Source organism: Ctenocephalides felis, unplaced genomic scaffold (genome assembly GCF_003426905.1).
Source record: "Ctenocephalides felis isolate EL2017-DRISC unplaced genomic scaffold, ASM342690v1 CF-g0.4_SCAFFOLD_01886, whole genome shotgun sequence".
NCBI classification, from domain to species: Eukaryota; Metazoa; Arthropoda; class Insecta; order Siphonaptera; family Pulicidae; genus Ctenocephalides; species Ctenocephalides felis.
Window position 1 is genome coordinate 123,466,007 of NW_020538040.1, and position 26,255 is coordinate 123,492,261.

A 26,255-nucleotide genomic window follows, 5' to 3' on the forward strand; every position below is an offset into this window, starting at 1 on the left:
TCAGTAATTCTGCTCATAAGAAATTTTTCTCATAAATCAACGTAAACTACAATAAATCTCTCCTAATAAAGTCTCTCCTGTAACACAATTTCCATGGGCCCACATCTTACAAACTATATATTCCATCCAATATTTTTCACTTGAATCAGTATAAACTACCATTCATACCAGACAACCAGACAATATCATTTTTGCATGTTACAACCAGCTCCAGACTTTGTTACAACTAACCCAGGTGTGATTTTTTACATCAATCAAGATTTTGAACATTTGAACAAGTTAGATATCATAAAAATTGTTATATAATATGATAAGGGCCACAAAGGCCCAATTTGATTTTGAGCAATTATATTCTGAAATCTAAACTTATTTATATTATACCACAAAAATAACACATCAAATAAACAACTAACAGAGTTAGTAAAGCTCCCAGTTAATTCATCATCGTATAATTTTTTTTTGCTGTTTTTCAAAAATTTAAACCTGGTTTAATTTTAATTGGATTTTACAAAATAATAGCTACATTATTCAACCAATGCAAAATATAAATTTCATATTTTTCACTGATTTTGAGACTATTCTGTATATAACCTTTGGTATATTCGGTATTTCGTCTGAAATAAACATCAGCATATTTGCAATAACTATTGATTTAACTTATTTCTTGTGAAATTGCTTTTATAAACTTAACTCACTTTTTCATGAACTATTTTTTATTGTTTACACCTTTGCCAAAGTACAGGTTCAGTTGGTTTTTTTATGCCACCCACATGTAAGTTTTATAAGTTAAGTTAAATGCCCGACTGAGACAAAAAAATATTTTACTATCGTTTATGATCCTACTGCGAAGCGCCTGTTACTACTCACCTCTGTTACAATAAGCCCCTAGGTACCCTAAATATAACATTATAACAATTGAAAATATATGACCCTGTTCTAAAAGTTTGTATTCAAAGAATGCCTACAAATCTTTCTGAATACTGTTACATTATCTGATTTTAACATATGGTTTAAAATTTAACATGAGTTTCTAGTTGTGTATTTAAACTTTAAACACTCATGTTAAAATATTAGACTTAATAATAAAAAAGTGCGCGTAAGGATCACACGCAATTGAAGTAAAACTTATTTGCTACTGTACAAAGTAGCAAGTTTAAGTTAAGTAAAAATAAATGCATCATTTAACAATTTTGAATATTGTTTATTAGTAATATGGTAACACTCGTGATGCACACATTTATTAGTGTCAACCATTATACACATTTATATAGTGATAAATTTTAAATTATATATTTATAATAGCATTAAAAATATGTATAATATTTAAAAACAATAATGTAATTAAAGTCATACTTCAAACATCGCTTGATTATGTTAAACAACGCCGAAACAAATATTGTTTTCGCAACTTCACTCATCATGTAATTGTGTTTGAAAAACTTCATGTAATTAAAATTAACATACATTCATTGACTGCTTGTATTTTTTTACTGTTTTGCTGGCGATATAATCTCATTCTTTGAACAGCTGTAATATCTGCCTTGCCTAAGAAATATTTTCCATTTTAATAACTTCAAAGATTTATAGAAACTACGAATAATATAGAAATAATTTCTAATCAATGTTCAATTTGTTTTATTATTTTCAAGGAACAGGATAAAATATTCTTCTCATTCAAGCATTTTATATTAAATCAAGATTAGTACTGCGATGTAACTTTAAAATGTTTTTTTATCTGCCGATTTGCCGTGCCGATTTCCTTGTTGGTATCGGTACGCATACAACGTCGATGCCGGTACGCATACAACGTCGATGCCGGTACGCATACAACGTTGACGCCGGTACGCATACAAAGTCGATGCCGGTACGCATACAACGTTGACGCCGGTACGCATACAACGTTGATGCCGGTACGCATACAACGACAGATCTCTATTCACATAAACGACGACTAATCACAATCGACCCGTATAGAAATGATATCATCGAGAGCGAATGACGAATCATTGGCACTCGACTCTAATCTTATCGACTCTTATCTGCCGTAACGCATTTCCGTTGCATTTGTACGGATTTATAACCTAGTCGCGCCTAAAGAAGTTTCACTTCAGAAGTTTTACTTAAAAAATATACGCCCTAATACTCATTCTGCCCGAAATTAATCAATCCCAATGAATATTATTATTATTATGAAATGCCTTTGGACATAAACAAAATTGTTGGAACAAAAAAGATCTGCTATTATCACTTGGAATCATATTTGCACATTACTATTGCTTGATATCTGAATGGCCGAGATGGATTACAACCCACTTTGTGGTTGAAGGACCCAAGCTTTTACAATATAGTCACGGAAAAACCCAAAGTCATAATATATGTATAAAAAAATGCTTAATGTGTGCCTAATTTCAAATAATGGTTGTCGAATAGAGGAATGCTTAATCTAATTTATCCTATTGAGTACATTGATATAATTCTAATAGCGTGGAGTATCTTGCACTACAAAGGCGCCCAGTATGCAAATAGATAAATACACTTAGTTTAAGAGACTATATATTATATTTATTAGAGAATGAAATAAAAGACTTATAGAAATATATGAATTACTTCCTTATCGTTATGAGTAAATTAAAGTCATTATTGAAAGAATAGTTTTATGTTCGAGAATAATGCGAATTAAAATATACTTTGAATAATCCAATCAAGTTTGGCTATACCATATGTCCTTCTCACAACTTTACTAGAAGAAAAAAAAATATTCTGCCTGCTATAATTATTAATTATAATTTATTCATATATTTTAGCACGTCAAATCTAGAATACAGGTAGATAAACAATTAAAATTGTTTAAAGCTTTTTATATACATATGAGCAGTGGCCAAAGATGTTTTATTCATATTTTTTTAATTTGAAACATACATTTTTACAGTAAAAGAACACCGTTAGTACAAAATATTTTACAAGCTCACACATTATATTAATTCATTTGCAAAATTAACAAAATTTATTATTACATATTAGTGATTCTCTGAATAAAAAGAAAAAAATCTGAAAGAAAATATAATTTCGAATATAAATATTATTTTATAAGATATATTGTTATTTTAAACAGTTTATTTATATAACCTACATATTTATATTTTATATAACTGACTGACGATACAGGGCAAAAGAGCCAAAAAGAGTAATTTTGTTTTTGAGAGAACGGAGTGTCTGATTTGAATGGTTTAAAATGTATTTTACTTGTATTAACAAAATAATAAATGGTAATTTTGGGGAATGCATGTCTCCATTCGCAAAATACGCAGTACAATACATCGCATGTCTTGCGATTTTGGGAGTAAAAAGCAAAAAGTAAAGAAAAAATTGGCGGTCAAAAATGATTATCAAACATATTCATATCAAATATTTAGATATTTTATAAAGATTTTAATAATAAGTACAAATTTTGCTTCTATTTATATGGGTTTTGTACCAAGATTTATAATATAATTATAATACTTAACTTATACTTTTTTTTGCTTTACCGTTTAATGTTTTAAAAACAAATTCAAAATTCAAAATTTAAAATATAAAAAATGCAATTTAAAAAAAACAACTTTTTAAAAAATTCTATTAAATATTTTTAAAGTTTTCAAAAAATTGTAAAGCTTTTAAAAATTTTACATTATTTGCACGATTTGACGATTTTTTTTGGTTTATAAACATTTGGTATGATTGTTTGAAAATATTTGTTATTATGATGTATATATTTAAATATATATTGTACATATTTACAGTAGAATCCGCTAAGTATGACACCGGATATATTGACCGACCGCTTATATTGACGTAATCGTACTAAGAAGTTTGGCTTTCATATAAAATTACTTAAAAAACAGTCGGATATATTGACTTTGCTTATATTGACATGCCGCTTATAATGACCATTTTTTTAAAAAAAATATGTCCAGTTATAATTATCGACATGATTTTACATGATTTACATCACAGTTCTTTACTTTACGAGACCTTAATATAACTTTTATATACACGTTATTTAATTGCTTTATAAGTTTTTTCATATATATTATATGCAGTGTAAAAAATGCCATAGACAGTATAAAAAATGAATGCATAAAATTTATTGCATTGATTGAATAATGTAGCTATTATTTCGTAAAATCGTTTTAAAATTGAATATATAACACATTGGATCCTATTGCCCCCTGGTTCTCAGATGAAATTTTAGAGAAATATTAAAAAGCATATTTATATAATTAGGAAATATTTGCATATTTTAATTTTCTTAAATATAGTTTAATCGTTGCTTGAAGTGTTATGTGTTGCGAGGTAGTTTATTTGGTTTAGGCAGTATACCATAAGTACTGAAAGTCTGAAATATATATACATACTTATGTAGTAATCTAAATCTAGGTTGTTTGTTGGTCTTTTAGTGTTTTCGTGTTTCTTTTTTTGTGTTCACATTAGAATGTGTCAGTGCCCGAAATGAGAATAAAAAAATGAAGTTTGCCTCACGCGTAGCTTTTGAGTTGAATGTTCGAAAGTTCCAGATCCACTATTATTTTTGCCATGTCAAATTCTCCATCTGCAGTCGATGTCAACGTATCTTAAATCTCATTCAGGATGAGAGCGTTAAAACAACGATCTTAATAATTTATGTTTTAATTGAAGTCTGCATATTCTTTTGATATTGTGAAACAGAGATAAATATTGTAAGTTCTTCAAGATTCATTATCAGAAATAATTAGATTATTTTTTAGAAATTGTCTTTTTAGTACTTTTCTATAGCCATTATTGTTCTGTTTCTGCATCTGCGTCGAAAAGACATTAACAATATTTATTATTTTTTGGCTTCTTTTGAAATCAGTTATGTTTAGTGCAATAGTGGTAAAAATTAGTAAAATTGTTGCCAATCACAGTAATAATATTGATTATATAATAATATAAGTTAAAAGTTAGCCTTTCTATTTCTGAAAGGGTGCACAATTTTGCCTAAGCTTCTCACAGGAAAAACTATGTTTTCAACAAAAATCTAGTTCACTAATTTTGTTTTATCGACCTTTCAATTTGTTGTGAAACTTTTGATAAAATTAAAAAGCTCGCGTTATTTAATTTTGCTTGATAATTAGCTGACTTGAATAACAAAAAAAATGTTCTAAAATTGCATAAACATTCTGTAGATTTTTATTGGTAGGACGGCATTCACCGGTGCTATGTAAAAACAGATCGTATCACTTATTATAAAAATCTGAAACATACATATATTATTATAAAAACATTTTTAACTTCCCGTAAGGTAAGTTATTGCAATCTGTCCGTAAGCAGTCAAAGTCCCAAATCGATTTAGTGAAGAATAGTGTGAAAGATTTTCCTTTGTCGTTTTACACCGCAGGGCTCAAAATGGACTATTTTCAATCAGAAACTAGCTGTAAGTGGAATTCTGTCTTAAGGCAATTAAGGCATCGTGCCTTGAGGCAAATTGCTGGAACTTCCCGTACCAAAAATTATTATTTTTTTAAAAACGATTAACATTTTTGAAAAAATTTTACTTCGAAAAAATAAGATTTTTTAGAAATTTTAAATTGGACAAAAAATTACTTTTTTTGAAAATAATTTTTTTAAAAAAAAAAAATTTTTAAACAATTTTTTTTATAAAAAATTTTTTTTGGAAAAAATGTTATCTTCATTTTTATATATTTTGGAAGATCTGAACTTTTTTTCAAAGCAATCGTACTGCTTTAACTGCATAGAGACAAAATATAAAGCGCGTAAGCGCCGCGTCGCTGTCTAACAGAAAAACAATGGTACGGAACCCATAGGAATGTAAACAAAACTTATACTTATTGTAAAAATCTCAATAAAATATCTGATAATTTGATATGCATATGTCTAATGTCTAATGATTATTGTTGACCGCCAAATGTTATTTTTTTTTAGTTTTTTTTTACTAGATCTCAGAAACCGCTAGACCTATCTTCATGAAAATTTGATCAAATCTTCATCTTGTTAATACAAGTAAAATGTTTTTTGAACTATACAAATCGAACGCTCCGTTCTCTTAAAAACTAAGTTACCGTTTTTGGCCCTTTTTGCCCCATATCTTCGGAACGGCTAGAATGTTTTTTGAATTATTCAAATTGCTTTATCCGTGTTCCCGAAATCGTCGACGAAAATTTGTATCCGAACACACACACATGCACGCACACACACACATACATCAATTTTCTCCAAGGTATGCCAACATATTCAGAAACCTCTGAAACGTGAAGATATATAAAAATTTTCATTTTCGTTTTTTTTGCGATTACTTACCCTATGGAAAGTTAATTATAAATTAATCAATTTATGATCTCCAGAACATTAACAATCGTCATTTCATTTCGAATCAAATTCCAAAAAAAATAGTTGCCAAATTTACACAAAATTGAAAAAGTGCTCCCGCATAGTCACAATCTAAACGCATTTGCAAATAATTCTGTGCGACATTTTCACTTATACTGTGCTCAGTTTGGCGGCATTTTCACATTTTTCAATAATTTTCACAAAATTGGAAAAGTGCTCCAGTACACAAACAGTCTAAACGCACTTGCGTAAACATTTCTACCAGAGTGGCGCTTAGACTGTGCTTAGCTTGGGTGATTTTTTGAATTTTTAGTCCAAAATTACAAAAAAATTTTTTTGAAAAAAAATTAGAAACAAAAAATTTTTTTTTCCAAAATCAATTGTTTTGTTGAAAAAAGCAGAAAGTTCTTTGAATCATTTAAATCGGACGCTTAGTTCTCTCAAAAACAGCCATTTTTTTTAAATTTAGCTCTGTAACTCCGAAACCTTTGGGCTTACCTTTGCCAAAAACTAATCAGCACATCTCCCTATCAATAGGAATCGAATGTTTTTTAAACCATTCAAATCGGTTGATCCGTTCTCTCAAAAATTCGCTTTCTATTTTTTGCACTCTTTGCTCCATATCTCCGTAACAGCTGGACCTGCCTTTGCCAAAAACTAATCAGCACATCTCCCCATCAATAGGAATCGAATGTTTTTTAAATCGGTTGATCCGTGCGCCCGAAAACGTGGACGAAAAAACGCGGACATACAAAACACACACACACACACACACACACACACACATCCATTTTTTCTGAGGTATGCCAAAATGTTCAGAAACCTTCAAAACGTCGAGAAATGTAAAAATTTTTGATTTCGATTTTTGGACGATTACTATAACTTACCCTACGGGAAGTTGAAAACATACTTTTGATCTATATTTTCAAGTATAAAATGATATCACTACTGCATGGTATTAGGTTATTCAGAACGGGGGTTAGAACGCACGACCCCGTCCACATAAAGTATAATAATTAATATTAACTATATTTCGAAATAATTGTGTGCAAAATGCTAAATAAGCCCTTGCTAGATGTAAAAGTCTCGAAAAGTTGTTTCAAACAGCTCTATACAATTTTTCTCAATTCGACCCTGGCACCGTAATATAATAGTTATGCAAATCACGAACGCCGATCAAAATCAGTACTAATTTAGTTTATATACTCGAAGATTTATTAAACGAGATGCTCATACTTTTATAAACTTATTACATAGAACATTTATTCCTTTTGTTTTTGCTCATCTTTATCGAAGCAGCATTTTATAATAACGTAATTTATAAGGAGTTTTAAATTAGAATCAGATGTGATTAGATAATAAGAGATAATTGAATCTTTAAGAAAATATTTTATATTATGAAGAGACGTTGGAAATTATAAACTATTGACTTAACTAATAAAACTAGAACTAATAGAACTAACTAACTGTTGCATCTAATATAAGAAATCTAATTATAGACTAGACTATCTAAAATATAGACAGAGTGGTTCTTTGTATCAAATTGAATTTATTCAGTCATCTTCAAATAATATTTATTGAATTCTAAATTTACAAAAATATATAATGCTGTGCAAATAGAGGGGCAACTTTGTTCTCAAACAAAATTTTAAAACAAATTTAAAATAGACACTTTGAATAAAATTTGAGGTAAGATAATATATTCAAAAATAATATAAACTGTAAAAATAATAATCTAAAAATCGATTATAGGTACATGATTTTCATAAAACATATTTTCGAAATTTTTATTTTCAGTTTTCTTGTAAAATGTAAATTTTATTTGCATTTTTTATTTGAGATCCTATTTTATTTCATATATGCTTTCAATTTTAAATTTCTATTTTCTCTTAGATTTAATTTGCATTTGAGCAATAATATTGTCAAAACCAAACCAATTATATCACAACAAATAACACATATCAAACAAACAACTATCTGAGTGTGTTCAGTAAAACTCTGAGACTCCCAGCTAATTTATCGTAGTAAAACATATGTTTTATTTGCAACTGTTGAAAAAATTGTTTTCTGGTCCTTTTTACCCCTTAAGCGGGTAAAACCAGGGGTCATAATTTTATTTTTAATAATTATGAAAAGGTTTTATAGAGTAATAGCTACATTATTCAATTAATGCGATGCAGTTTAAAACAGTTTAATGACACAGCGGCGTTATTACAAATTTTGATTGTTCTAGTAACGTTTTCGCGACTGCATAACGTGACGAAATCTATAATTACAATCCTGTCAGATATTGAGCGTCATTGTCACAGTCCTAACGTAGTAATCAGTTCAAACGTGTATCGCCGTTTAACGTGTCTTTAAAAGTTTATGTTCAGAGTGATTTTGTCATGTTTCCTGAGGACATATTTATTGTTATTCGTAATTATTACTATTAAAACCAATGAACTTCTGCCAGTACTAGTGATTTTATCCAACCCGATCAATTTTATTCCAATTATCAGGTGTTTGATAGAATTCTTATTAATTATTTATTTTTGTTCACTTTTGGATAAAATTATTTAGACACATGGATAAAATGACAGTTCTATTCCATCAAAACTACAGGAAAGTTTATTCGAGGCCAAGAAAAAAGAAAATTGAAATCTGTCAAATGTGATTGGCTTTTAACTTCTACTCTGATTACTTCTAAAAACAGATCGTATACATATTTACAAATATTTTGTCCGCAATATATAGATAAAATTAGAAATGCATGGCATCGTGCCTTAAGACAAAATTGTTGGAATTTACCTACCACAATTAAATATTCGAGCAAAAAAATATTAAGAATCAATCAAAATTGATCAATTATTAACATCAATTATTTTAAATATTTTCAAAAAAAATATTATAATTACCATATATTTATTTGTTCATATATTATATAGTGACGATTTTATCGCTCAAAACACTTAAAAAACTTTACATTAAGAAGAGATGCCGAATGAATCCATCTGAAGATATATTTCTTAAAATTACAATAACGCATATGAAATATATACATTTTTAAACTGAATTGTAAATTTAAAATTTATATTTAATATATAAAACGTTGTGTATTTTTGAAAAAAAAAACTTAAAAGTTTCAAACTTGTTTCAACCTTATAAGTGAACTTTAGAAATTGAAAGTCTTGGCACGGAACCCAAAAAGAATGTAACAAAATTAGTACTTATGTTTAAAATATTGGGCGACGAGCGTATTCTACAAACAACTTATGTGTTTAGAAGAAATTTGTTCTTTTTTTAATTTGTTTTTGTTTGGAGTTTTAAGTTCAATTCCTATTGATAAGGATACGTACTGATTAGTTTTTGGCAAAGGCAGGTCTGCTGTTTCGAAATACGGGACAAAAAGAGCCAAAAATCGTAATAAAGTTCTTGAGAGAACGGAGCGTTCAATTTTAATACATAATTCAAAAAACATTTTATTTGTATTGACTAAACGAAGAACTGTTTAAATTTTTGAAAAAGCAGGTCCAGCGCTTACGGAATTTCAATTAAAAAAGTAAAAAAATGCCATTTGGCGGTCAAAAATGATTATTAGACATATGCACGTCAAATTATCAGATATTTTAATACAGCTTTTAAAAATGTGTACACATTTTGTGTCAATTTTTTAAGGTTCCGTACCAAAATTTTTAATTTTGAAGTTTATCTATATGTTTCAAACAAATTTTCCCGACATTATGGTATAGCCGATTTGTATGATTGAAAAAACATTCGGTTCCTACTCGATCGCAAGGCGTTTTTGCAAAAAGCACGTTTTGAAAGTATGGAGCCGTTTCGGAGGAATGGAGCGCAAAAGGTGTAAAAATGGTCATGCAGTTTTTAAGAGAACGGATTATCCAATTAGATTCATTCAAAAAACCATTTGCTTGTGTAGAAGGGTTTGCAAAAAATGCTTTTACAGAAAAATTCGCAATCTTGAAAATTTCAAATAATTTTAATTTTCGAAATTTTTCATCATTTGCAAAAAAAATCTAAATTTTGAAAATTTTTAAAAAATATGGAGCGCAAAGAGTGTGAAAATGGTCATGCAGTTTTTGAGAGAACGATTTTATAAATTAATTATAATTTTAAAAAATTGATTTCTAAAAATTTGAGAATATTTCGAAAGTTTCAAAAAAATCGAATATTTTTAAAAATTTCCAAATTCTTATATAATTTTAAAATATCGTTTTTTCCAAAAATTCAAGAAATTTCAAATTAATAAAAAATTTTCAAAATTTTGAAAAAATTTGAAAATAATCAAGCAAATCAAATTAAAAAATATTTGAACAAATTTCTTGTAAAAATACACAAGTTATTTGAAGAATACGCTTATCGCCCTAACACTTATAAATTTACAGTATGTATTTATAATAAATAATCTATTTCAAATTATTTAAAACAATTATGGATGATTTTTATTCCTCGAAGATTTAATTACAGTACGAAAAGTTCCAGCAATTTGCCTTAAGGCACGATGTCATGCACCACTAGTTGTATTAAATTGTTTGATCCGTGTTTCCAAAATCGTCGACTACAATTTGTATCCGCACACACACATGCACACATACACACGCACACATATACATCCATTTTTTTAAGATATGCCAAAATGTTCAGAAATCTCTGAAACGAAATATCATTCTAGATTTTTTTGCGATTACTGTAACTTACCCTACGGGAAGTTAAACATTACTACATGTGCCTTCTAAATACTCATATAAACAACACTTGAATAATTTCAATTTTTTAAATGTTATTAAAATTTAGGTATAATCTTTAATATTTATATTTATCGTATGTATTTCTCAAAGGCACGAAGACATTAGAGATGCGATGCTGTCGATGGTTCACATGGTTCGTTCGGCCGAGGACAAATTGGAGCGGCACGAATACAGAGAGCGAGCTTTGGGCGAACACGTCAAGAAAGCGCTGGCGGCTTTGGAGAAACGACATAACCGCTTGGAACCCATCAAGGGTACATTAACCAGGCTGGACGAACGGATAAATAGCATAGAGACGATCCTAATTCAAGTCAGTAGTGGATAGGCGATGCTTATATTATATTATATTATATATACCTACAAAAGTTGATTTACAAAGGATGCTAATGATAAATAACGTTTCTTCCTCATTAAAAGACTAGACCATGCATTTTTATGAATATTGCTTATAAATTCACTAGATTTACTTCACCAGTAATAGTGAAATTCTACTAGTAAATTGCTTGATATATATTAGCACTAAGATTTGTCGGTATTCAAAAACGGAGTTTATAAGTTTATCGGTTTTAGGAAAAATTCCAGTTTTCAATTGATGAATAATACTTGAACTATTTGGTATTGATAATTTGCCTTGAGGCAAGTTACATGAACTTCTTGAAATGTATAAATAATCGATTTAATTAATAAAAAATAAATTAACTTATGAGTGATTAAAAGTATTCCGAGGGGATTTATTACACATAACGAACACTTAACGTTAACTCGGAGTATTTTCTAAAAGCAAATTTTCGAAAATTGGTAATTTTTATAATTGAACCAGTTTGCGTAGGACTTTAATGATTAAGAGTGTTCATTGAGACCAAGTACTCTATCGTTACAACAAGTAAATCGTCTAATTTTAATTTTAGCAAATGTCAAAAGAACTACTCATTTTCTCAAACTTTGATGAATTTTTAAAATTAAACTACTTGTCGTAAGGCCGTAATATTTCAGTAAGTTCTATAAGACCATGATATATATCGCCCAAAAAAGTTCCATGAAAATCGGCTTACATTTTTTTTTCAACAGTTAATTACAAGAAAACGGCTCGGTAGAATTTCACCTAAAACTAATCAGTATCATTCCCAACTAATATCTTTCGAGCAGTTTTTGATTTTTTAAAATCGATTCGGTAGTAAGAGCTTAAATGTGGACGAAAGATTTAACACTTTTTTTCCAAATTACAAAGAAACGTCTCGGCCGATCGTCGCACGAAACTGAGAAACGATAATCCTCATCAAGATACATCAAATGCTTTTTAAATATCTGAAATCGGTTCAGGTGTTTTTAAGCAAACGTCGATGAAAGTTCTTATTTTGACAAATGCCTAAAAGACCATACTAATTGTTGCAAACTTTTACGAATTTTTAAAGCTAAACCAGTTGTCGTAGGGTCGTAATATTTTAGTACGATCTAGAAGACTATGGTATCTACCATCAAAAAAATAATCATAAAAATCGTCGATTTTTTTTTTTAACTTTATTACAAGAATACGGCCCGGCCGATCTTTACCAAAAACTAATCAGCACAATTCCCAATCAATATCTTTTGAACGGTTTTTGAATTTTTAAAACCGATTAAAAATTGCGGGCTAAAACGTGGACCAAAAAATTTTCGTCACACAAAACTGAGAAACGCTAGTCCTCATCGAAATACATCGAAAATTATATTTTTGAAATCGGTCCAACCGTTTTTGAGAAAACGTCGATTTACGGCAAAAAATCTGTTCACATACACGCATACACACACACACATACACACACACATACTTTTTCCAAATTTGGTCTCATTCGATTCAGAATGGCTTGAAACGTCGAGAAAACATAAAATTAGCAATTCGGATTTTTTGATGAAAACATAAACTTCGGAAAGTAAAAATGTACCAGAATGATTAAAACACTGTTGCTAATCGATAGTCGTCCGCAGATAAAAAGGTCCTCAACCGTAATCATAACTAGCTGTAAGTGGAATTCTGTCTTAAGGAATTAAGGCATCGTGCCTTAAGGCAAATTGCTGGAACTTCCCGTGCCAAAAATTATTATTTTTTTAAAAACGATTAACATTTTTGAAAAAAATTTACTTCGAAAAAATAAGATTTTATAGAAATTTTAAATTGGACAAAAAATTACTTTTTTTTGAAAATTTTTTTTTTTTTTTAAAAAAATTTTTAAACAATTTTTTTTATAAAAATTTTTTTTTGGAAAAAATGTTATCTTCATTTTGACATATTTTGGAAGATCTGAATTTTTTTTTCAAAGCAATCGTACTGCTTTAACTGCATAGAGACAAAATATAAAGCGCGTAAGCTCCGCGTCGCTGTCTAACGGAAAAACATTGGTACGGAACCCATAGGAATGTAAACCAAATTTATACTTATTGTTAAAATCTCAATAAAATATCTGATAATTTGATATGCATATGTCTAATGTCTAATGATTATTGTTGACCGCCAAATGTTATTTTTTTTAGTTTTTTTTGCTAGATCTCCGAAACCGCTAGACCTATCTTCATGAAAATTTGATCAAATCTTCATCCTGTTAATACAAGTAAAATGTTTCTTGAACTATACAAATCGGACGCTGCGTTCTCTTAAAAACTGAGTTACCGTTTTTGGCCCTTTTTGCCCCATATCTTCGGAACGGCTAGACCTGCCTTTGACAAAAACTAATCAGCACGTCTCCTTATCAATACGAATCGAATGTTTTTTGAATTATTCAAATTGCTTCATCCGTGTTCCCGAAATCGTCGACGAAAATTTGTATCCGAACACACACACATGCACGCACACACACACACACACACATACATCAATTTTCTCCAAGGTATGCCAACATATTCAGAAACCTCTGAAACGTGAAGATATATAAAAATTTTCATTTTCTATTTTTTTGCGATTACTTACCCTATGGAAAGTTAATTATAAATAAATCAACTTATCATCTCCAGAACATTAACAATCGTCATTTCATTTCGAATCAAATCCCAAAAAAAAAAATAGTTGCCAAATTTACACAAAATTGAAAAAGTGCTCCCGCATAGTCGCAGTCTAAACGCATTTGCAAATAATTCTATGTGACATTTTCACTTATACTGTGCTCAGCTTGGCGGCATTTTCACATTTTTCAATAATTTTCACAAAATTGGAAAAGTGCTTCAGTACACAAACAGTCTAAACGCACTTGGGTAAACATTTGTACCAGAGTGGCGCTTAGACTGTGCTTAGCTTGGGTGATTTTTTGAATTTTTAATCCAAAATTACAAAAAAAATTTTTTGAAAAAAAATTAGAAACAAAATTTTTTTTTTCCAAAATCAATTATTTTGTTGAAAAAAACTGAAAGTTATTTGAATCATTTAAATCGGACGCTTAGTTCTCTCAAAAACAGACATTTTTTTTAAATTTAGCTCTGTATCTCCGAAACCTCTGGGCCTACCTTTGCCAAAAACTAATCAGCACATCTCCCTCTTAATAGGAATCGAATGTTTTTTAAACCATTCAAATCGGTTGATCCGTTCTCTCAAAAACTCGCTTTCTACTTTTTGCACTCTTTGCTCCATATCTCCGTAACGGCTGGACCTGCCTTTGCCAAAAACTAATCAGCACATCTCCCTATTAATAGGAATCGAATGTTTTTTAAACCATTCAAATCGGTTGATCCGTGCGCCCGAAAACGTGGACGAGAAAACGCGGACATACAAAACACACACACACACACACATCCATTTTTTCTGAGGTATGCCAAAATGTTTAGAAACCTTCAAAACGTCGAGAAATGTAAAAATTTTTGATTTCGATTTTTGGACGATTACTATAACTTACCCTACGGGAAGTTAAAAACAAGTAAAGTTAAGGATTTTTAACAGCAATACTTGAAAGTGAAGGAGAAAAGATATATAACCAGCCATCTCCTCGATTCTTACGACGTCGCTATCGAGAGAGCAATGTTCGAACATCCATAACAAAAGTATTTTCTTTTCTTGTTAGTTTTTTGGTTGTGAGCACTCCTGTTTAGTTTCTGAGACCTGAGTATAACTTTCAAGTATACGTTCTGTAATTGTTTCATAATATTGTATTATTATTTTTAAGTTAGATTCATCTTTTTTAAAACTGTGTAAAAGCTCACATGTGCGTGGGGTAAAAAGGACCAACCAAACCTTTACCCTGGCAAATGTGTAAACAATAAAAAATAGTTTAAAAAAAAATAAAGTTAAAAAAGCAATTTTACAATAGATAAGTTAAATATATAGTCATTCCAACTTTGCTGATGTATATTTCCGACAAAATACTAAATCAAAGTTATATACAGTTTTATCTTGTAAAAAATGCACACATAATATTTATTGATTGATTAATGTAGCTATTGTTTCGTAAAATCCTTTTAAAATTGAAAATAAGACATTGGATCTATTTGCCCTCCGGCTGTCCCATTTTACCACCCCGGTGGAGTAAAAAGCACCAGATGACAAATTTTTGAAATAAAAAATATGACATTATTTCTACAATGATGAATTAACTAGTAGTTTTACTGAACATAGTCAGATAATTGTTTGTTTGATATGCATCATTCGTTGTTATATAATTGGTTGGGTATTCACAATATAATCGCTCAAAGTCAAATTGGACCTTTGTGCTCTGCCCTTCCCTATATCTAAAAACGCATGCATAAACAACTAATTAATTCTTGAAGTTATTTAATCCTGGTAAAAAACTGCTTTTAAACACTCGATAGGTCCCGGGTCCCGTTTCAAGCAGTTTCAAGCAGTAGTGACATTGGTTTTTACTAAAAAAATATAGATAGCAATATTCAGTGTTTTCAAATAAAAATATTCCTCATCCGGTTCCATTGCAGAAATTGTAATAATAATATTTATCACACAGAGATGAGACAACTGTTTGGGTTGCCAACTGTAGAACCAATGAAGTAAATAGTCAAATTGACCCAACAGCTTATAGGACTCTTAAGTTCTGATTGCAGTGCAAAAACAATATAAAAAAATTAACAAAATAAAAAAAAATTGTTCAAATTATTCTACCAAATAGTTTATTGTAAAAATGTGAAATCGGCGGTTATTCGAAAAAATACCATTCGAAAATTGGTATTCTAAAACATTGGTTTTTGTAGAAACTCTAATTAACACATAATAATAACATAATACAATATTATTTTTTTATCTTTGGCAGTATTTTATCGTTATATTATTATAAAGCAGTGATTTTTTGTGATTATTAGAAAAGGGCATCTAAAAAATAGTGGATGATGCCCTGATGGTCATAGGACAATTTATTATTAAAATTGAAATGCATTATTTGTGCATTTTTTTAAAATTAAATTGTTTTAATATTTACAAAGTTTTCTTGCTTCTCATAACCAAATTAAAGTTATCTCTTCACCGTACATTTGAGGTTATCGCGATGAAACTCTATCAAAATAAAATTTCAAAAATTCTAATTTATTTTGTACTTTGTCAAAAATTATATATAAACATTTCTATTTAGCGCGATGACAGAGAGCGCAGCCAATTGCAAAAAATGGCTGAATCATTAGAAAGAATCGAGTCAACGTTACTTCAAAAGGTACTTGCGTCTGAGAAAGAACAACGACCTACTGCTAAACCCCTAGATGAAAAGTTAGATGCCATTTCTTCTGAAGTACAAACTCTAACGCAGGAACTCGCTGATCTGAAATCTGGAACTGAAAAATTAGAGGTTTGTTTTTTTTTATTCACAAATCAAAACCATGAAATTATTAATTGAGTTACTTAGTTAGTTAAGCCACACTTACAATCACTTTTTGGCATTTTAAAAAATATTATGCATTTTGAACATTTTAATGCTGAAAATAAGATTAACTTTTGTTTCATTCTTGCATAAATTATATTTTAGGAATCCACGAATAAAATGAATGAAAAAACCATTTATCAAATGCAGAGGACAGAAGATGCCCTAACAAAAGCCATAAACAAATCCGAAGAGTATTTAGTGAAATACGAAAATAAACTGTCTGAATATTTAAGCAAAGACGCAAATCAGCAGGAAAATGAAATAGTTTCAGGTATTCATTAGATATATTTTTAATAAAAAATATATTTCGTTTTTGTGAACCTTAAGCAAACGGTATAAAAAAACACTCTTTTTACTAAATCTTACTCTATAATAATTAAATGCCATCAACAGTGGCGGATTAAGCTCTTTGCCGCCCTAGGCCCTATTCGTCCAAGCGACCTTTTTAATAGATAAAATTTATTTTTTTTAATTAAACTTTCTTTTTTAAATTATTTAGATATAATTTTTAACTTTGCTTAGGGTAAGATACATTAATCTCAAATGAATCGAAAATGATATTTTTTTCTTATCTTCACGTTCCAAAGCCTTCTGACAATTTTGGTATACCTCAAAATGTGTATGTGTGTATGTATGTTCGATTCTCATTGATTCTGATCAGTTTTTTGCTAAGGTTGGTCCAGCCCTTTCGAAAATACGAAGCAAAAAAGCGAATAGAATCAGAACCTTACGCCCTGCATCTTTTCCTTTTATGTCGTATTTTTGTAGATGTTAACCCGACTGTTGTTCCTTTCATATTTGATTACTTTACTATTAGAAATTATCTACTAGGGCTGACTTATTATTAACTTCCTGAAGGAGCACTTTGTTTGAAAATTTAGAGTATTTTCTCCAAAGCAGTGTTAACATTTGTACTTATTATTAATATTCTTATAAAGTATCTGATAATTTGATGTGCGTATGTCCAATGATCATTTTTCACCACCAAGTGTTATTTTTATAACTTTTTATTGGATTTTCATAACCGCTGAATCTGCCCTCTCAAAAATTGGTCAATTCTTCTTTTCGTCAATATGAATAAAATGTTTTTTGAATCATTCAAATCGGACGCTCCGTTCTCTCAAAAACCGAATTTCCATTTTTTGGCACTTTTTGTCCGGTATCTTCGAAATGGCTGAACCTGCCTTTGCCAAAAAGTAATCAGCGCATCTTTCCGACAATTGAATCATTCAATCGGTTGAATCGTCTCAAAAGCGTCGACAAAAAAATGTAACCGCAAATACACATGCAAACATCAATTTTTCCTAAGGTATGCCAAAATGTTAAGAAGGTTTTGAAACGTAAATATTTATAAACAATTGCATTTATGTTTCATTTTTCGAATTACTATAACTTAGCCGTGAAAGGAATGCCAATTGGTGGTCAAAAATGATCAATGAACCTAATCACACCAATTTGCCAGATATTCTAGTTTAGGTTCAGTTTTATCTTATACAATTTATTTTAAAGAAAAAATATTATATACGAACCAAGAAATAATTAAATTAACACGAAATAACAATTTGTATATTACGTATATTAATTTCTGAAATAAAATAAGAAACCAATTTAAATCGTTTTGTATGTAAGATTCACCCTAACAAAGTTACAAAAAATGAAAAAAGTTTCAATATTTCTCCAAAAAAAAGCTTATCAATTTGATAATTTTTATTTTAAACATGATACATCAATAAAAATATTAATGAGGCGCCCTAGAATAAGTTTGATTAGAAAACGAATAACATTCTATGTTATAGGAACTCAAATACAGGAACAAAATTAAAAAAGAAACCAACTAGCAATTTTTATTATTGATCTGATAAAGTCATTATTGTATTTATTTTTTTCCTTTTTGAATATCAGACAATAAAGCGAAATAAGAATACTAATCAGTAACTTTATTACAAACTGCTACAATTCATAATACTTGGTATGTCTTTTGTCAGTTCTCAAGCAAACCAACTCGAAAATGATCGACCTCCTGGAACGAAATAGTAACCACCGCGAGCAGACGACAGTCGGCGCGCCATTGGACCATCATGTCTACGGGGCCTCGAGCAACGCCACTTTGGAAGCGATTCAAGAAGCTAAATACGCTGTTATCAGCACATCCGACAAACGTGAGTTCATCATCTGGTTTTGTGTTTTTTCTAGATGAACAATGTAATCAGTTACATTGCAACCACGCAAAATCATACATTCAGAATTCAGACATCCTTTGGAAATATATAATTCACAATCAATCATTTTCTAGAAAAAGTGCGGTTATCCCGTGTTTGCTAGTTATAACTTCTACCAGGGCAAGTAGTAACGACAATAATACTTCTGACAATAATGTGTAAAACGCCTGAATGCACAGTAAATACATAGTATTATGACAGCCTTTACTACCAATTCATACGATGATAGGACCGTAGCATAGCGTTGCCATAACGTAGCGCAAAATATATCGTATAATGCCTTGCATTCTTGCATACATGTAATCACTTGCACATGTATGGGCTTCACTGCATACCAGACAATACTATTCTTGCATGTTTCAACTAACCCCGAGTTTGACTTTTTTGCATTATTTAATATAACATGTATAGGCTTCACTGCATACCTGACAATACTATTCTTGCATGTTTCAACTAACCCCGAGTTTGACTTTTTTGCATTATTTAATATAACTACTTATACAATTTAGCATTCACAAAAATTGTTACACATTATCAAAGAATGATAAATTTGAAACAAAATAGGATATAAAAAAATTTTAATTAGTTGATAATAATAATCGCAACCGAAATTTTATGATAGTAAAATTTGATATGACAAAAATGACGGACCTGCACATTTCTGTTTATTGCGTCGGCCTACGAGATAGTAGCTTGGCAAAATTATACAGGACGGTTTACATGTCCAACCAAGAAAAAAAACGTTCAAGAGCCTATTAAAAACGCCTCACCGACTTACCCCTGTTACAATAAGCCCCTAGCCTTCCACATATAACTATATTATATACATATATACATAATTAGCAGCCATTTCTCCAAATTTGTAAAGTACATTTTTTTACAATAAATAAAACAATCCCTGTCATAATTTCACATTTTAGTAATATTCAATATGTAGTAAATTGGTTATGGATGTAAATTCGACTACCATAGCAAAAGAATTAATATTTTTGTTAGATTAAAGTTATAGAATTTAAGAAATGCATTTCAGAAATAGTATTTATTATTTTGATATAAAGATCTTGATATCAAAATAATAAATACTATTTCTGAAATGCATTTCTTAAATTCTATAACTTTAATTGAACAAAAATAAACAAATTAATTATTAATTATTCTGGATTTAGTGCACAAAAAATTAGATATAATCTAAAAGGCGAAATCGAGGCGATTCGGAGATTGATTATAATCAAGTATTTTGAAATTTTCAATTATTTTTAACGTATGTGCAATATTAATATTTTAAAAAACTAGCATTTAATTTTCAAACATAACACTCGTATTTCATGTTGGATTTTTTAAATTTTACTTTAATTAACTTCCCGTAGGGTAAGTTATAGTAATCGCAAAAAAATCAAAAATGAAAATTTTTATATATCTTTACGTTTCAGAGGTTTTTGAACATTTTGGCATACCTTAGAAAAAATGGATGTATGTGTGTGTGTGTGTGTGTGTGTATGTGTGTGTGTATGTATGTACGTGTGTGTATGTATGTGCGGATACAAATTTTCGTCGACGATTTCGGGAACACGGATCAACCGATTTGAATAATTCAAAAAACATTCGATTCGTATTGATAAGGAAACGTGCTGATTAGTTTTTGGCGAAGGCAAGTCTAGCCGTTCCAAAGATACGGGGCAAAAAGTGCCAAAAACGGTACCTTCGTTTTTAAGAGAGCGAAACGTCCGATTTGAATAATTAAAAAAACATTTTACTTGTATTGACAAGATGTAGAATTGATCAAATTTTCATGAAGGCAGGTCTAGCGGTTTCGGAGATCTAATGAAAAAGGTAAAAAAAATGCCATTTGGCGGTTAAAAATGATCATTAGACATATGCACATCAAATTATCAGATATTTTATAGAGATTTTAACAATAAGTATATTTTTTTTTACATTTCTATGGGTTCCGTACCAATGCTTATGCGTTAGACGGCGGCGCGGCATTTGCGAGCTTTGACATTTCGTCTCTAATGCAGTTCAAGCAGTGCGATTGCTTTGATAAAAAGTTCAGAATTTCCAAAATATGTCAAAATGAAGAAAACCTTTTTTTTCAAAAAATTTTTTTGTTTTCAAAAAAAAATTTTTTTTCTCAAAAAAAATTATTTTTTTTTCAAATAAATTTTTTTTTTCAAAAAAAAGTAATTTTTTGTCAAATTTATAGTTTCTCAAAAATCTATTTTTTTTTAAGTAAATTTTTTTCAAAAGTGTTAATCGATTTTAAAAAAAATAATAAGTTTTGGTACGGGAAGTTCCAGCAATTTGCCTTAAGGCACGATGCCCTAATTGCCTTAAGACAGAATTCCACTTACAGCTAGTTTAATTTAATTTTTCATCATTTACAATATCCAAAATTGCGTCGTAAACTTCTCCTTTTTGATAACGTAAGAGCCGTCATATCCAGAGTATCAGCTTGTTGTTTCAGAGTTAAATTTTTAACGTATTTTAGAAGTATTGTTCAAAAATCAGTAAAAAATGCAAAGAAATTACACATTTCTTGAACAATATTGAAAAAAACTTATTATATTTGATATGTGTTATTTCTGTATAATTAATAATTATTAAATTTAGTGTATGGACACCACTAGGTATAAAACAAGCCTCAAGATTTTCGTTCCAAAGTAAATTTTGCTTCCATTTTTCATATTTGTTCCACGCATGTCTTCAACATTCAAAGTTCAACAGATGCGAAACATTTACAACAAAAGCAAAAGTTACAATTCAATTTCTCGGAATAAACAAGTCATTTTCTAAGCATTGACCCCCCATTCTTTATAATTTTTTTATATTTTTTAACAAGTTCCGATTCAACAAAATCAGCTCGCAACTTTTCGTCAATAATGCCCAACAATTAATTTAATCTTTCGCAGGTTTGCGCTTATGGGATTGAACACTAGATAATTTCGTTTTCGATTCCACGGTAACTTCAAACAATAAAAAAATTGAACAAGTAGATTAAGCAATAAACAGAGCTGTTATTTACTAATTTGCAAAATTATTAATTGGTTAATTGTTTCTACTGATATTTCATTGCAAAATAAATATGCTTTTTGTGTCTCCGTATCCCTAGTTAAGTTAAATTATTTATTATAATTTATTAAGTATTCTAGATTCTAGAAAAAAATAAAAATTATATTATAAATTTAATTTCCGAAACTCGTTTTGGCGCCCCCTAAGGCTTGCGCCCGCATTTTTTGCATGCATCGCATGCAAGGCAGGACCGGCCCTGTATATATATATATATATATATATATATATATATATGACACACATCCAGTGTCGAAACGTTTAATGGAATAAATAATTTTGTTATTTAATCTTTTTTAATTCGACGGTTGGGCTGCAAAAATATTACAAATATATATATATATATATATATATATATATATATATATATATATATTAATTTATAAATATGAACAAACAACACTCTTTTTTGCACTTATTTTTTAAATAATAATTTCACAAACGTTTCGAGACTAGATTTGTCTCATCATCAGTGTGTTATAATTTAAAATTTAAAATATAGAAACCTAAATTAGCATTATGTGTTATCCTTTACAAGTCATTTAATATGCATTATTAATATATTTTTTTAAATATAAAATCAAGAATTCTTAATAGATTATAATAAACAATCTAACTATGGATACGGAGACAAAAATCATATTTTGCAATGTGATATCGCTAGAAACAATTAACCGATTAATAACTCTGCTAATTAGTAAATTATTGTTCTGCCTATTGCTTAATCTACTTATTAATTTTTTTCTTTGTTTGAAGTTAACGTGGAATCGAACAAGAAATTATCTAGTGTTCAATCCCATAAGCGCGAACCTGCGAAAGATTAAATTATTGGGCATTATTGACGAAAAATTGTGAGCTGATTTAGTTGAAACGAAACTTGTTAAAAAAAATAGATACAAATTATAATAGAGAAAAATGATAAACAGTAATTCAGTGCTTAGAAAATGGTTTATTTATTACGAGAAATTGAATTGTAACTTTTGGTTTTGTTGCAAATGTTTCGCAACTTTGAATTTGAAGACATGTGGTTAGGTTTATGGTAATAGAGCAAATATGAAAAATGGAAGCAAAATTAACTTTCTAGGTTTTTTTTTACACCTAGTGGTGCATACTCCAAATTGCATGCTAGAAAAAAAATTGCATGCGGGCACTGAGGACCCCAGGACCGGCCCTATATATAAATATAATGTATATATATATATATATATATATATATATATATGTGTGTGTGTGTGTGTGTGTATTTATGTATATATATTACTTATATATTTTAGTGATACGTGTTGGTTCTAATTATATTATCTCCTGATTCAAATATCTATTGATGATTACCTAAGGTCATATGTGCAATCCTATGAAGAAATAAAAATTCATAAAAAAATTCTTTATGCATACCTCTTTACTCAATAAGTCCGTAGGATAACTAAGAATAATTATTTTTTTGGCAAAATTCTTTTTTTTTATTCAATATAGTTTTCTTTGAATGCAACATACCGATTATAGTGAATTTCAAACTTTTTTGTAGTACTATTTGTACTTTGCTCCAAAATTCGGCTATCATCTCATCATTTAGCAAAAATTTCATCAGAGCGAGCATCCTTTTGAGAACTGAGTACAGGATATGGTCGTTGGGGAATAGATCTAAAAAAAATAATGAGTGGATAAGCAATTCGGAGCCCAATTGGTGTTTCTTTTGCTTCTATTTTCACGGATTTGTGACTTGGTGCGTTGTCCTGATGAAGCTGCACGGTTATCTTTTTGGAATGGGGCCGTTTTTCCGATTTTGATCTTCAAATGTTCCAGTAATGTTATTCAATAGTCACTGTTGATGGTCTGGCGTTTCTCAAGATAGTTGATGAAGATAATTACTTGCGAATACCAAAAAACTGACGCCATAATCTTGCAAGCTGATTGTTTGCATTTTTTCTCGTCATCGTGTCTAGTCTACTCGGCTTACTGTCTATTCGACTCCGGAGTGTAGCGGTGAAGCTAGGCCATATCCATTGTGACATATTTAATGCAAAAACTCAGTTTTATTAAAAAGCTTCAAATACTCTTACAAATCATCAACTCGTTGATCAAATGTGAGTTCGCGCGGCACCCATTTAGTACAGAGGTTTTTCCTATTCAAATATTCGTTAACGATATGTCCAACACATTCTATTGATATTTTTAGGGTGTCAGCTATATCAGGCAATTTCACTTTTTGGTTTTCCAAAACGTTTCGGAGGACTTTTTTAATATTCTCCGGTATAACGAGCGTTCAGCATCATCAGTGTCTGTACGGACACATTTAAAATCAACAAACCGCTGCCTCAATTTGGCACAGTCCAGATAACACTTATCATGCAATATTTTGGCATCAATGGTATTTTTACCCATCAAAAAGCAGTGATAAATCAACCCAGGAAATTGCTTTAAATTCATGCTTTCGAAAAACACAAAAGTAGTGTTACTTGAACCTTTGTAACTTTTGCCATATATCTTCTTAAAATTGTTGTTTCCTATAAATCATATGGATAATTACATAGCTACATCATCTATGTGTTAGCCTACGGACATTGAGTGGCGTAATATTTAACCCGGAGTCCGCATATGTAAATCTGGTAATGCCTAGATAATGATAGCGAACAACTTCGCATTTAGCCCGCTGAGAATGGTAAACCAATACCTCTCATGAAACATTAGGTTAAGTCTTCAACAAACAGCTGATAGAACTTGTAATAGGACTTCTTTTTTAATTTCAAAAAATACTTTTTTATGTATCAAAAATTACTCGGATTTTAATTTAATTCCAGCTAAAATTTTAAAGTTCACCCATATACTTAAAATAAATCATTTTCGTTTTGCAAATCAGTTTATACCATAATTCCTGGAAATATGAGATCTTTCATTCTAATTGCTTGCTTGAGCTTATTTACTTACTTTTCATGTAAATATATATAAACGTCAACGTTCAATTTGTAAGTCCTTTTTCTACAAAATACAAATCTTAATGAAAGTTAAAGTATTTATAATAATCTATTTCAGTACAGTACGGGAAGTTTCAGCAATTTGCCTCAATGCACAATGCCATGCACATGCACATTTAGTAACTGAAATAACTAACTGACTCAATATATAAATATGGAGTCACATTATAAACGAAATTCTAAATAACTTTAGTTTCCGAAAATAATTTACAATATTGATATGTAATATATTTTATCGTATGTTTTTCTGGTTTCAGTTGCGGAAGTTCTATCTGTTAAGATTCACGATCTATACGAAACGCTGCACAATAGCATGAACAAGATGCATAGTGCAATTGCGGAAGAAAGTCAATTCACCAAAGGTGTTGCGGCCGATGTTTATCATCAATTTGAGACGTTGCATGGCGAATTACAAGGTGATATATTTGTTGATAATAATATATTGACAAATGACAAAATATAATCTTGGTGAATGATTCAAATTAGGGAATGCAATACCAATGGAAAATTTCAATACCGGTATTTCGGTAATTTTTCATTTTAAAACCGGAATACCGGTAAATTACCGGTATTTTCATTATCTTAAACAAACGTAAACAAAATTGAAAGTTACTAGTACAAATATAAAAAATATATACAACTACAACTATATTCAACTAAACAATAAAATAAAACAATAAGTTTATTTTTTTAAATAATAATTTAACAAAAGTATATGCAATTTAATGAATTCATTATCACTATCGAGTATATTGAGTACTTTTCACCAAAAACAAACTTATGAGTAAAAAAGACCAAAAACTCATAAAAGATCATATTACATTATCATAATAAACTGTATTGTCTGTATCCGATGTGTTAAATTAGCATAAGCTCCAATATTTTAAAAAAATAATTTTTCTACACTAATTTAAGATCGGATTCTTTGTCGAAATAAATAATAAGTTACTATAATTACTGAGTATTGTTATTTAAAACAATGTGATGCTTCTATAGTATTTTCAAACTTCGAAACGTTTTCAAAAAATAATATTTTATAATTGCAATAAGAAGCAAAAAATATTTAGTAATTATCATAATTATTAT

At 29.5% G+C, this 26,255-nt stretch overlaps 1 protein-coding gene across 1 annotated transcript in view; it reads left to right on the plus strand.

Annotated features, from left to right (window-relative positions):
* Positions 1 to 26,255, plus strand: part of LOC113376974 (uncharacterized protein MG328) — a 73,777-nt gene that overhangs the window by 44,313 nt on the left and 3,209 nt on the right. Inside the window, exons 2-6 of the mRNA XM_026617114.1 lie at positions 11,184 to 11,403; positions 16,628 to 16,837; positions 17,015 to 17,183; positions 18,898 to 19,071; positions 25,427 to 25,585. Of these exons, the coding sequence (XP_026472899.1) occupies positions 11,184 to 11,403; positions 16,628 to 16,837; positions 17,015 to 17,183; positions 18,898 to 19,071; positions 25,427 to 25,585 (932 nt within the window). The remainder of the gene's footprint in view (positions 1 to 11,183; positions 11,404 to 16,627; positions 16,838 to 17,014; positions 17,184 to 18,897; positions 19,072 to 25,426; positions 25,586 to 26,255) is intronic.